This window comes from Cucumis melo, chromosome 10, assembly GCF_025177605.1.
Source record: "Cucumis melo cultivar AY chromosome 10, USDA_Cmelo_AY_1.0, whole genome shotgun sequence".
In the NCBI taxonomy this organism is placed as follows: domain Eukaryota; kingdom Viridiplantae; phylum Streptophyta; class Magnoliopsida; order Cucurbitales; family Cucurbitaceae; genus Cucumis; species Cucumis melo.
In genome coordinates, this window is record NC_066866.1 from 21,378,808 (window position 1) to 21,393,726 (window position 14,919).

The 14,919-nt window shown below is 42.4% G+C and overlaps 1 protein-coding gene across 1 annotated transcript; it reads right to left on the reverse strand.

Annotated features, from left to right (window-relative positions):
- Positions 1-2,195: 2,195 nt before the first annotated feature.
- Positions 2,196-3,060, reverse strand: LOC103491912 (MLP-like protein 328). The gene is made up of 2 exons (XM_008452030.3): positions 2,771-3,060; positions 2,196-2,608 (listed from the first exon to the last, which is right to left on the reverse strand). The coding sequence occupies exons 1-2, from the start codon at positions 2,961-2,963 to the stop codon at positions 2,343-2,345; spliced, it is 459 nt and encodes a 152-aa protein (XP_008450252.2). The 5' UTR covers positions 2,964-3,060; the 3' UTR covers positions 2,196-2,342.
- Between the last annotated feature and the right edge of the window lie 11,859 nt (positions 3,061-14,919).

Genomic DNA, 14,919 nt, shown 5'->3' on the forward strand with positions numbered 1-14,919 from the left:
CACCTACTCATGCATGTGTACGAATCTTGAAAAGGGGGCACTTGCTGAGCAAGAAATTTCGACCAATTAAATCCCACCACGTCATCATAATAAACATTATGATAATTCTAAATCGATTGAGTGTGGATAATTAAGTTTTCTCATACTCAATCTAGTTAAGCCTTAAATATAAAAATTAGGCCAAAAAATAATGGACCCGAGCCTCTCAAACAAGTGGGCCCGAATCCGAATCTACCAAGGAAATGGGCCCAAGCTCAAGCCCAAGCCCAACAAGCAAAAGCAACAGACAGATGGGCCCAAGCCCTAGCCCAACAAGCAAATGGGCCTAAGCCCACCAAAAGCCCATAAAATTTTTCTATAAATAGAGACATCTACCATTTATTTAAGAACCTTTAGTTGAAAAGAATAATTGAAGACAAAAACTTCTGAAGGCTCTTAAGACGTGCAAGTTATCATCAACCTCGAGATCATCCTTTTGAAAGATCGAAGACTTGGAAGATCAAACTTTCCTTGAATTCCAGATGATTGAAGCTCGAATTGACTTGCAACTACAACTTCTTGAAGATCGAAGACCACGAAGTTCTAAATTTTATTTTTTGTATTCGAGAGAAAGAATCAGAGGAGTAATTAGAGATTGTATCCACAACACCATATATCAATCAATATACAAAGTTCAATTCCACGAATTAAATTTCTCCTGAAATCTCGTGTGAACAATAACAAAGTACTTTGCCCGTGTAACAAAATCCATAAAGTTAGCTATTTTTTAAATAGTTTAGGTTTGTGTTTCCATCTTTTTCTCCTTTGTATGATTTTTTTATCGTCTTTCTCCTTTACCTTTCTTTTTTTTAGTAGCAATTTGTTTTTCATCTTTCTTCTTTTTCGTTTAGATTGGGTTAATTAAATCTAATTTCTTTCTATCGTCTTTCTTGTTTTTCTTTCTTTTTTTTTTTTTGTTGCGTGCATGTCTTCATCTTCTTTCTTCTTTTTCCCGTTTTTTTGTTTGCTACGTGCATCGTCTTTCTTCTTTTCTTTTTTTACGCAGTTTAGATTAGGGTAACCAAATCTAAAAGATGGTGTATCTATCTTGAAAAAAATCGTTTAGCCATTTAAATTAGAGTAACAAAATCTAAAATATTGTGTATAAAGAATCTTGAAAAAAATCGTTTAGCCAAAACAAATTTTGAAAAACAAATCGTTGAGATTTGGGGTAACCAAATCTAAACGATTGTGTAGCCAAATCTAAACGATCGTGTAATCAAATTTAAACGATCATATCGCCCAATTAATTAAACGATAGAATCGAAAAAGCAAATCTAAACGATCGTGTACCAAACAATAGCCAAATCTAAACCATCGTGTGTCAAATATATTTTGTCCATTGTTGACGGAGCATTTTTGGTATTTTCTATGACGGGTCTATGAACTTTTTCTGTTTTTAAAATTGTTTTATACAGTGTAAATATTTTTCCACTTTATTATATTTTTAAAAAGACCCCTTATCAAATATAATTAATTGTCCATGTCAATAATCATCAGGTAAGTATTTCATTAGTTTAAAGTAACCAAGTCAAACATTAATTATCATCATTTTGTAAATTTTAGAGATTAAATTGTTTTTGAAACATGGGAATGAAATAGAGGTAAACTCCAAAACAGACCAAAAATACATTTTACCTAAGTTGGTCATGTAAAAATGGCTTGAAGTCAAACTTTTTTTTTTTCACATATTTTTTAAACTAAAAATTATATCATGTGTTATAGGTGGAATGTACCCTATATTTTATTTGTAATTTTTTCCGCACATTTAAAGTGAAAAATAAAAGTTTGTGAAAATAAGCTATGTCAAATTCCAGGGAGGGGCAAATAGCGAAGAATTTAATATTAATAATAACAATAATAAGACAAAGAAATCCATATCACTTTTAAATATAGTAAGATAAATTAAAAGTTTTATAAAATACAGTAAAATTTTAGATTCTATAAATGAAACTGATAAACTTTTATTATTGTCTGAAAATGTCAAAAGCATATTAGTATCTATTAATATTTATTATTGATAGAATATAAAATTTTACTATTTTTATAAATATTGTGTCGAATTTGTTATATTTTATGGTTCCTATTATTATTTTAAAAGATATCCAAGATTATCTATATGTCTTCAGTGGTCCAATATATTATATACTTAAAAGGAGCATAATATATGAGTTTCTCATCCATTTTACATGTAGATATAACATTTATTTATTTTCACAAAATCCTCGGAATCTTAGAGGATCAACTCTAGCATAACATACTTATTCATGTATCATAAAGCCTCGCGGGTGCGTAAGAAAACATTACTTTTTAAGATGTGATTCGACGCTCTTGACAAGCTTAATCATAGCATCATAGTACTTTTGAGGGTACGGAGGACCATCGTGCAGTTTCTCATAGTCTAAGGTAAGAATTATCGCACACTGACCAGGTCCCTTTTTCACAACTTTATATGTCTCATTGAAGGTTTTATAATGCTCAAACAAGTCTCCTTCCAATCCAATTAATTTGATCACTAGGTTCTTGTCATCGAGTTCCACTCGTTCCTTGAAAACTTCAGCTTTTTCGTCTTAGAAAATCACATACCAACACACACACAAAAGAAAAAAAAAATGTCTGTTAAGGAATCATTCAATATTCATGAAAACATGTGGAAAACGAAAAATATTAAAATGATTGTGGCGTGTGAATAATGTTGTTGTAGCGGTCACAAGATCAAATATATATGTACCTATAGTGTAATACCAAGTCTTGATGGAACCGTGACCATGTTTGCTCCAATCCCCACCATGAATGTTAATTTTTTGGACTAACTTTGGACAAGCTTTTGGAATTTCGAAAATTTCTTCTTTGAAGAGTTTGTAAAATCTGTGGGGAGGTGTGTTTATTTCTATTTCACTCTCAAGTTTTCCTTGAAGGGACATGGCTTTACAATTCTCTTATTTACCACAAACAACAATGCTCAATCCTACTTCCCTTTTTATATAGCCTTGTCATTATTTACTTTCATTTATTGTTTTTATTTTACATTTTGTTATAGTTTTTCTTGTGCTCGCCAGGAATTACCCAGCAATGTTGTTTTTTTTTTTATTATTATGGATGGAAGTCAAAAAAGCGGTTGCTTCCACCAATATTTTATTCTTCCTTGTTTTCCATTTCTTATATATATACACACACATATGTAATTACTTTTAAAACATATGCACTTTTCAATATTTTGTCTAAATACTCATAAAACATAGTAAAATTTTAGATTCTATCAACAATAGACACTCTATTAATATATATCATTAGTAAAATCTAAAATTTTGTTATATTTTAAATTATTTACAATCTTTTTTACTATTTAAAATGAGTATATTGAGGTAGTTTATGTATAGCATGATTGTGAACAATATGTAAATATAACAAAATTTAGATGAAGCTTCCAGAAGATGAATATATCACTAGTAGGAGTGGGCTGTGAAGAAAATGGAAAAATTATAACATAAATATTGCTACCTTTATGATAAAAACTAGCTTTGTGGAAAGTAGTAGAAAAATATGAGAGCACAAAAAGTTTTAGATAGAAACATATTTAATAATTTAATACTAAATTAAAAGATCTATTTTAATCTAGTCTCAATAGATAAACATGCCATTTATTTTATTCTAATGTCATTCGAATTATCATAAAGAAATCCAAAATTTAAAACTATTTATAATTTGGAGCAATTTTATCTTTATCCAATTAATATCATAATCTTATTAGGCAAAGCATGTAATACTTCTAATCTCATTAGGAAAATATATAGATACATTTTTTTAATCGAAGAAAGATCCTAATTCTATTGGACAAATATGCAACATTTCTAAGCTTATCAAAAGATAAAAGATAAACTAAATATTTTGGTTCGTTTCGTTAAATTATTAAATATTTTTGTTTATTTTATTTTAAAATAAGTTTTATAAAAAAATTGTAGGAAAGACGAAGAGATGTGAGTTTGATATAAATTAGAGAGAATATGCCAATTGAAGAAAATTAAGCAAGACGAGAAAAAGTTTAATAGAAGGGGAAAGAAAATAGAGATTGTTTTTTATATTAATGTTGTACTTTCTAAATTTTTTTGTAACGACCCAACTCCTTATGCTGAATCGAAGTCATTACTAAATATAGAACAAGTGGTTTAAGTCTAAAAATTTTATTAAAAGCATACGGTTCAAGAAATTCATTTATAAAAACATAAACAAGGTAGTCATGCAAAAATGTAAAAACGTTCTGAAATCCTACTCGGGCCCTATCTACATAAAAGATAGTGAAAAAAAAAAAATAAAAAGTACTCAAACTCAAATGCTAAAATCTGAAATAAGAAATAAGCGGAAGCGGTAGTCCCTATGGCCCTCCTCGGTCTCACTTCGGGTCGCTCGCCAGCTTGCCCTTGCCCTTGCCCCGTCCTCTACCTGAAAACATAAAATGGAGAGAATGAGTATAAAAATACTCAGTAAGGGACCCACTACTAGTCCCACTAGGTGCCTGTTAACTTCCTGTTAGAGTCCTGATAACTGGTACCCAATCTCTGGCACGTTCCCGAACACGTGCAATCATGCGCTCCCGTAGGAACGTAACTCTGGTCTTCGGTGCCCGGGGACACCTAGGACAGTCGGGATGCGAGGACCCCGTCGAGTCACTCGAGTCATGTCTATATCATGCTAGACTGGCGTCCCGTCGGACCACACAGTCCTCAATAGGTGGTGATCCCGAAGGACACCCATGCAGGTACGACTCTAACAGAAAGTCAAGCTAACAGGTACCCTAATTGCAGTAAACATACACATGGCATCAGCATATAACATGTCACATAAATCATTTCTACACTCTCCGTCCCGTCATTCGTCGTAACCATAATAGATCTTGCCACACATAACCGGCTATAGCACAACTATATCGTCATTTGCATCATACTAGCATTTATTTCAGGCATCATACTGTCAAATCCTCAATATGCAACATAGGGCATACACAGTCTCATACTTCAAACATGAAACTAGTAGTAGAATCTCTTACCTGGAGATCTACTTGTCGAGTCCTAACCGCGAGGCAGTACGTTTTCCAAGCGACGAAGTCCTAACTGTTTAATAAGTCAAAATTCGTAAATAGGTCGCCAACGACCAACGGTTCGAGACTCAATTGAATTTAACTTACCCTAGAAGGAGGTTGCAGTGCTCGAGCCCCTACTGAAGAAATCCCGCGCTGCAGTAATTTCTTGGTCCAAGACGTCCCTTGAGGAAAATAATTTAATTTAGACCCAAATTAATTTAACTAACGTCCGAGCATGGAGTCTTACCGGAAAGACCACAATAATTAATTAGCTTACCGAAATATAGGTGGATGGAGCCAATTTAGTCCTGGCGGCTCGGCTGGAAGAAGACAGGACCGGCTCGGCTTGGGCAGACGCGGCTCGGCTCGGTACAGGGATTTCGCGTGCGGCTCGGCTTGCAACAGGGGGAGACGCGGCTCGGCTTGCAACAGGGGAGACGCGGCTCGGCTACACAGGCGCGCGGCGCGGCTTCACACGCGGACGCGGCTCTTCGGTTTCGGCTTCGGGCGCGCGGGCGTGGAGCGGCTCCGGGTTCGTTCGTCGGCTGGAGGCACGCGCGGCGGATCGGCTTCGAGTGGCGGCTGCGGGAGACGGCTGGGCGCGGGTCGAAGCGGCTCCCTTCGGCTCGATCGGAGCGACGCGACTGACGGAGCTTCTCGGATCGACGCGGCTGACGGAGCTTCTCGGCTACACAGATCGGCTCGATCGAAGCGACGCGACGCGGCTCGGCTATCCTCCTGATCGGAGCGGCGCGGCGTCGGCGGTCTTCCTTAGGTCGAAACGGCGCGGCGGTTCCGGCTCGGCTGGCGGCTGCGGATTCGGCTGCAGACGCGTAGGATGGCTCGGCTTCCACTCGGCTTGCAGACGCGCGGTGGGTCGGCTCTACTACGGCCGGCTCCGAGGGTTATTCTTTCAGCTGGCGGCGACGGCGTGCGGCGGCGTGCGGCGGCGGCTAGGGTTTCCTCTTCTATTTTTTTTTTTTTTTTTTTTTTTTTTTTTTCTTTCTTTTCTTTGGGAAGATGAAGAGTCTCACACTTCCCCATGCCTCTTTTAAAGAAATAAAAAGTAATTAAAAGAAAACCCTAAAACCCTCTTTCCTCTCTCCTCCATTAACCACCTTTGACCCTTTTCCAAGGCCATTTATTTGTTAAGCCAATAATTTATTTCACCCCCTAACTTCAAAATTAATACATAAAAAAAAACTTTACTTTAATACTAATAATAAACACACTTTAGTATTAATATTAATGGTCAAAACAAAAGGAAACCGAAATTGTTGGGCGTTACAATCTTCCCTCCTAAAAAAAACTTTCGTCCTCGAAAGTTCTAATCCTCGAACAGCTTGGGGTACTGGGCTCTCATATCCTCTTCTTTCTCCCACGTTGCCTCTTCCACTCCATGGTTTTGCCAAAGGATTTTGACCAGTGGGATTTCTCGACTGCGAAGCTTCTTGACCTCCCTTGCCAGGACCTCGACAGGCTGCTCCTCGTAGCTCAGATTCTCGCTAACCTGCAGTGGCTCGAAGTCCACCACATGTGTTGGGTCTGCGACATATTTCCTCAGCATGGAGATATGGAATACGTCGTGCACTGCAGCAAACGATGGGGGTAGCGCCAAGCGGTAAGCCACGGGGCCAATCCGCTCCAATATCTCGAACGGCCCTACGATGCGTGGGCTCAGCTTCCCCTTCTTCGCGAACCTCAGAACACCCTTCATGGGTGCAACCTTCAGAAAGACCATATCTCCCACTTCAAACTCGAGGTCCTTACGTCGTACATCAGCGTAACTCTTCTGTCTGCTCTGGGCTGTCAGCATACGAGCTCGGATCTTCTGTATGGCTGCGTTGGTCGTCTGCACTAATTCGGGGCCTAGCATCCTCTGCTCTCCAACCTCGCCCCAGCAGACAGGGGATCTACAGCACTTGCCATACAGAGCCTCGAACGGTGCCATACCGATAGTAGCCTGGTAGCTGTTGTTATAGGCAAACTCCATCAGATGCAGATGGGAGTCCCAACTTCCTGAAAACTCTAGTACGCAGGCTCGCAGCATGTCTTCTAAAATCTGGTTCAATCTCTCTGTCTGACCATCAGTCTGAGGGTGGAATGCCGTGCTGAAGTCCAACCTTGTACCTAATGCAATTTGAAGTCCTTTCCAGAACTTCGATGTGAAACGGGCGTCTCTGTCTGAAATGATGGATACGGGTACTCCATGTAGTCTCACAATCTCTGTCATATATAGCTGCCCCCACTTACTGGCAGTGTAAGTGGATTTCCCTGGCACGAAATGGGCCGACTTCGTGAGTCTGTCGACCACGACCCAGATCACCGTGTAGCCCCTTAGGGTCTTGGGCAGTCCCGTAATAAAATCCATCGACACACTCTCCCACTTCCATCCTGGCACACTCAAGGGTTGCAACAACCCTGCTGGATGCTGCCTAGGTGCCTTCACCTGCTGGCACACCAAGCATCTACTGACAAAGTCTGCCACATCCCTCTTCATGCCCCTCCACCAATAGACACTCCTTAAGTCCTGGTACATCTTCGTACTCCCAGGGTGCATGGTAAACGGGGAACTGTGAGCCTCAGTCAAAAGCTCCGTCTTAACTGCGCTGTCTTCCGGCACACACAGGCGTCCTTCAAACATAAGGCCATCGTCAGAGGATATGGAGAAGCCTTCACCTTGCTCTGTCTCTACCACGCGACGCTTCTCTGCCAAATAAGGATCATTCAGCTGAGCAGCAATGATCTTTTGCCTCAAGGTTGGCTGAACTGTCAACTGAGCCAACTGTGCGGTAACCTCACCTACTGAGACTGCAATCTCTGCCCTCTCAAAGTCCCTGAGTAAGGGGGTCTGCTTGGTGATTAGCGCTGCTGAATGTGCAACTTTCCTACTTAGCGCATCAGCCACTACATTCGCTTTACCTGGGTGGTATAGGATCTCGCAGTCGTAGTCTTTCACCAACTCAAGCCACCTCCTCTGCCTCATGTTCAACTCCTTCTGGGTGAAGAAGTACTTCAGGCTCTTATGATCGGTGTAAATCTGAATCTTCTCACCGTACAGATAGTGCCTCCATATCTTCAGTGCAAAGACTACAGCTGCCAACTCCAAGTCATGGGTAGGGTAGTTCTGCTCATGGATCTTCAACTGGCGGGAGGCATAAGCAACTACCTTACCCTGCTGCATCAGGACACAACCTAGTCCCTTCTTGGAGGCGTCACTATAGATTACAAAGTTTCCCGAACCATCGGGCACTGTCAGGACCGGTGCAGTCACTAGCTTCTGTTTGAGCTCCTGAAAGCTCCTCTCGCAAGCTGGGCTCCAGACAAAAGGGGTTCCCTTCTTGGTCAACTGGGTCAACGGGCTGGCTATACGTGAGAAGTCTTCCACGAACCTCCTGTAGTAACCTGCCAAGCCCAGAAAACTTCGAATTTCACTAACCGTGGACGGTCGGGTCCAGTTGGTCACCGCTTCAATCTTTGCGGGATCTACTGAAACTCCCTCACTGGAAACCACGTGGCCAAGAAACGTCACCTTCCTTAACCAGAATTCACACTTGGAGAACTTGGCATACAACTTGTTGGCTCGAAGGGTCTCCAAAACTTGGTGTAAGTGCTCCTCGTGCTCAGCCTCAGTTTTTGAGTAAATGAGGATGTCGTCAATGAAGACTATGACGAACGAGTCTAGAAACTCCTTAAACACCCTGTTCATCAGGTCCATGAATACTGCAGGAGCGTTAGTCAAGCCGAAAGACATCACAACGAATTCGTAATGTCCGTACCTCGATCGAAAGGCCGTCTTGGGGATGTCACCGTCCCTAATCCTCAACTGGTGATAGCCTGATCGCAGGTCGATCTTGGAGAAGACGGTGGCTCCCTGCAACTGATCGAACAGGTCATCAATCCTGGGCAAGGGGTAGCGGTTTTTGACTGTCACCTTGTTCAGCTCTCGGTAGTCAATACAAAGGCGCATTGACCCATCCTTCTTCTTCACGAACAATACTGGGGCTCCCCAAGGCGACACACTGGGCCGGATGAAGCCTTTGTCCAGCAACTCCTGTAACTGGACCTTCAACTCCTTTAGTTCGGCTGGAGCCATTCTGTAAGGGGCCCTCGAGATTGGGGCAGTGCCCGGCTCTAACTCGATAGCGAAGTCTACTTCTCTGGGAGGCGGAAGTCCTGGAAGTTCGTCTGGAAAAACGTCGGGGTACTCTCTTACCACTGGTTCGGAAGATAGGGAAACTTCCGGCTCTCTCACATCCACTACGCTTGCCAAAATACCCCAAGTACCCTGGCTGAGTAGTTTACTAGCCTTCATGGCTGAGATGACCTTGGGTATACATACCATGCCTGCCCCCCTGAATTTGAAACTAGCCTCGGAGGGAGGGTTGAAGACAACTTCCTTGCCATAACAGTCTATATTTGCATGGTTGGCTGATAGCCAATCCATGCCTAATATCACATCAAAATCCTGCATGTCTAACACTAGCAAGGTCACGTCTAACATACGATTCGCTATCTCTACCCGACATGCCTTTATTTGTTCTTTGGATAACAGGACCTCCCCAGATGGAGTAGAAACCGACAAAACACTACCCAAAGGCTCTACCTCTAAACCCACATGCTGAACGAAAACGGAGGATATAAACGAGTGGGATGACCCAGAGTCAAATAGCACAAAAGCATAGTGCCCCAAAATTGGGAGCGTACCTGTCACCATAGTGCCAGCTCGCTCGGCCTCCTGCCGGGTAGTGGCGAAAACTCTCCCCTGCTGGGCCGCAGAAGGCTGGGGCGGTGTCGTCTCAAAGGGTTTCCGAAGACACATATCAGCAGTGTGCCCCGGCTGTCTGCACCTAAAGCAGACTCCACTTCCAGCCAAGCAACGACCTCCGTGGACTCTCCCGCAGGTAGTACAAGCGGGTAGCTCTCTCAGAGTCCTCCCGGCTGCTGCAAGCTCCCGTCGGTGTCTCTGGAAGACACCTCCTGACCTCAGTGTTCGCTGCGGTGCTACGTCAGGCTGCGTCTCAACCTTTCTCTTCTGTCCCAAGGCTGACCCTCTGCCGGCAGCCTTAGACGCATCGGCTCTCTCAGGCAGGCTCAAATCCAGTGCTATACGTAGTGCATCAGCATGCGTGGCTGGGCGGAGGGCTCTGACAATGCCCTGAAGGTCTAGCCTGAGTCCTCTAACAAATTTCTCCGTCCTGGCAGCCTCATCTCTTACCATATCGGGAGCAAAGCGGGACAGCATATCGAACTCGGCGTCGTACTGCTCCACCGTCATGTCGCCTTGCTCCAAGTTTAGGAACTCTTGCAGCTTGGCGTGCTTCACATTGGCGGAGAAAAACTTAGCATAGAAGTTCTCCTTGAACTGCTCCCATGTTATTTTGCTTACATCGCCCCCTAGCATTCTCTCCGCGGTCTCCCACCAGGCGGTGCCCCTGTCCTCCAAGAAGAAGACTGCACACTGCACCTTCTGGTCTTCTGGGCACTTCATGTACCGGAAAATAGTCTCTATGGACGTCAACCACATTTGGGCCTTTGTGGGGTTGTCCATGGATCCGTCAAAGGTCTTGGGATTATACTTCCTGAAATCCCGTAAGTGTTTCGCCTCGGCCGACAGTTGAACTGGTACTGGTTGAGCTTCCTCAGGGGCTGGAGGAGCGACGGCCTGAGCCTGAACAGGGGCGGCCTGGGCCTGAGCAGGGGCGGCCTGGTTCTGCTGGGCGGCAAGGAAAGGCGCCAAAGCAGCTTGCAGCATGTCCTGATAACGCTGCTCCATTGCGGCGAGATCCGCCTGGGTGACCGGTGCGTTTGGGTCGACTGCCGGTGCAACAGGTGGCGCCTCCGGCTGGCCACGACCGGCTCCTCTGCCTCCCCTACCACCTCCTCGGCGTGTACCTCTACGTGGCGGCATTCTCCCTAAAATTCACCAACAAACTTTTCACCACAAGAACTTATCACCCTATATCTAGGTCTTAGACTATTCAGGCAAAATTGTAATCTTAACATTAGCAAGGCTTTAGACATACCTGGCGAGTGCCGAAGGACCGTATAGCCATAGGGTGAAGTAAAACCAAACAAAAATGACTTACATCGTAGGTCAGTCTACAGAACCTAAAACACTGTGCTCTGATACCAACTGTAACGACCCAACTCCTTATGCTGAATCGAAGTCATTACTAAATATAGAACAAGTGGTTTAAGTCTAAAAATTTTATTAAAAGCATACGGTTCAAGAAATTCATTTATAAAAACATAAACAAGGTAGTCATGCAAAAATGTAAAAACGTTCTGAAATCCTACTCGGGCCCTATCTACATAAAAGATAGTGAAAAAAAAAAAATAAAAAGTACTCAAACTCAAATGCTAAAATCTGAAATAAGAAATAAGCGGAAGCGGTAGTCCCTATGGCCCTCCTCGGTCTCACTTCGGGTCGCTCGCCAGCTTGCCCTTGCCCTTGCCCCGTCCTCTACCTGAAAACATAAAATGGAGAGAATGAGTATAAAAATACTCAGTAAGGGACCCACTACTAGTCCCACTAGGTGCCTGTTAACTTCCTGTTAGAGTCCTGATAACTGGTACCCAATCTCTGGCACGTTCCCGAACACGTGCAATCATGCGCTCCCGTAGGAACGTAACTCTGGTCTTCGGTGCCCGGGGACACCTAGGACAGTCGGGATGCGAGGACCCCGTCGAGTCACTCGAGTCATGTCTATATCATGCTAGACTGGCGTCCCGTCGGACCACACAGTCCTCAATAGGTGGTGATCCCGAAGGACACCCATGCAGGTACGACTCTAACAGAAAGTCAAGCTAACAGGTACCCTAATTGCAGTAAACATACACATGGCATCAGCATGTAACATGTCACATAAATCATTTCTACACTCTCCGTCCCGTCATTCGTCGTAACCATAATAGATCTTGCCACACATAACCGGCTATAGCACAACTATATCGTCATTTGCATCATACTAGCATTTATTTCAGGCATCATACTGTCAAATCCTCAATATGCAACATAGGGCATACACAGTCTCATACTTCAAACATGAAACTAGTAGTAGAATCTCTTACCTGGAGATCTACTTGTCGAGTCCTAACCGCGAGGCAGTACGTTTTCCAAGCGACGAAGTCCTAACTGTTTAATAAGTCAAAATTCGTAAATAGGTCGCCAACGACCAACGGTTCGAGACTCAATTGAATTTAACTTACCCTAGAAGGAGGTTGCAGTGCTCGAGCCCCTACTGAAGAAATCCCGCGCTGCAGTAATTTCTTGGTCCAAGACGTCCCTTGAGGAAAATAATTTAATTTAGACCCAAATTAATTTAACTAACGTCCGAGCATGGAGTCTTACCGGAAAGACCACAATAATTAATTAGCTTACCGAAATATAGGTGGATGGAGCCAATTTAGTCCTGGCGGCTCGGCTGGAAGAAGACAGGACCGGCTCGGCTTGGGCAGACGCGGCTCGGCTCGGTACAGGGATTTCGCGTGCGGCTCGGCTTGCAACAGGGGGAGACGCGGCTCGGCTTGCAACAGGGGAGACGCGGCTCGGCTACACAGGCGCGCGGCGCGGCTTCACACGCGGACGCGGCTCTTCGGTTTCGGCTTCGGGCGCGCGGGCGTGGAGCGGCTCCGGGTTCGTTCGTCGGCTGGAGGCACGCGCGGCGGATCGGCTTCGAGTGGCGGCTGCGGGAGACGGCTGGGCGCGGGTCGAAGCGGCTCCCTTCGGCTCGATCGGAGCGACGCGGCTGACGGAGCTTCTCGGATCGACGCGGCTGACGGAGCTTCTCGGCTACACAGATCGGCTCGATCGAAGCGACGCGACGCGGCTCGGCTATCCTCCTGATCGGAGCGGCGCGGCGTCGGCGGTCTTCCTTAGGTCGAAACGGCGCGGCGGTTCCGGCTCGGCTGGCGGCTGCGGATTCGGCTGCAGACGCGTAGGATGGCTCGGCTTCCACTCGGCTTGCAGACGCGCGGTGGGTCGGCTCTACTACGGCCGGCTCCGAGGGTTATTCTTTCAGCTGGCGGCGGCTAGGGTTTCCTCTTCTATTTTTTTTTTTTTTTTTTTTTTTTTTTTTTTTTCTTTCTTTTCTTTGGGAAGATGAAGAGTCTCACACTTCCCCATGCCTCTTTTAAAGAAATAAAAAGTAATTAAAAGAAAACCCTAAAACCCTCTTTCCTCTCTCCTCCATTAACCACCTTTGACCCTTTTCCAAGGCCATTTATTTGTTAAGCCAATAATTTATTTCACCCCCTAACTTCAAAATTAATACATAAAAAAAAACTTTACTTTAATACTAATAATAAACACACTTTAGTATTAATATTAATGGTCAAAACAAAAGGAAACCGAAATTGTTGGGCGTTACATTTTTATTACAACATTGTAGTGGGAGATCGAATATGTTGTGGGTGAAATTGGGGATAAAATAGGTAAAATATCATATAAAATATAAAAGATAAAGTAAGATAAAATATCTTATTCTAACTTAATAGGATTATGAAATTAGAAATTTTCGTAAATATAATAAACTAGTAAAATATTTATGGTTTATGTAACAAAATTTATAAAGTTAGTCATTTTCTAAATATTTCAGGTTTATCATTCCATCTTTTTTCTTCTCTTCGCTGCAATTTTTTCCTTTCATCTTTCTTCTTTTCTTTTTTTTTTTTCTCTGTAATTTCTTTCTATCGTTTTTTTTTCTCTTTTTCTTTTTATTTCTTTCCATCGTTTTCCTTCTTTTCCTCTTTTTTTTACGTCGTTTAGGTTAGGGTAACGAAATTGATCGTGTGTTTTTTTTATGGCGTTTAGATTAGGGTAACCAAATCAATCGTGTATAAAGAATCTTGAAAAAAATTTACGTCTAAAAGATCATGTATAAAGAATGTTGAAAAAATTCGTTTAGATTGAAGTAGCCAAATCTAAACGATCGTGTAAAAAAAATAAACAATCATATACCAAAAGAATTTTAAAAAAATTGTTTAGCCAACTCTAAACGATCGTATATCAAATAATCTTGAAAAATAAACGATCGTGTACCCAATTTTGAAAAAAAAATCGTTTACATTTGGGGTAGCCAAATCTAAACGACCAAATATAAACGATCGTGTAACAAAATTAAACGATAGAATTGAAAAAATAAATCGTTTAAATTTAGCTATCCAAATCTAAACGACCAAATATAAATTATCGTGTTTTAAATGATAGCCAAATCTAAATGATCGTGTACCAAATATATTACGTGTGTTGTTGATGACATGGTTGACGGAGCATTTTTGGTATTTTTCATTTTGAGCTTGTGGGCTTTTGCATTTTCAAAATTATCTATACAATGTAAATATTTTGTCATTTTGTTATATTTTTTAAAAGACCCCTTATGAAATATCCATCTTATCCTTTGCTATGAGAAAAGGTAAATAAAATTCATCTCATTCTCGCTAATCTCATATAAGGTATCTAAATCTAGGATATGAGATCTTAGAGTCAAAGAACTTCCAATTTCTTCCATATTCTATAATTTTCTTACTGGCATAGGCATCAAATTCTTTTTTCTTTGTTTGGTAGTTACTCTATTCACTTCAAGAAAATCATTATATCCATATGATTCTTTAACACTTCGGGAGATAAACCATTGGGAGATAGGGTTTCCATCGATGAATAAGACTTGTGTCAGAAGATTGACTATTCTCAAACACTAAATGTAAAACCTCGGGATTGGTGTGGACATTCCTGATGTCGTTAGCTAAACGTCAAGAATACCCAAACAAATCTCATGGCGTCGACAGAAAGGAATTTAAAT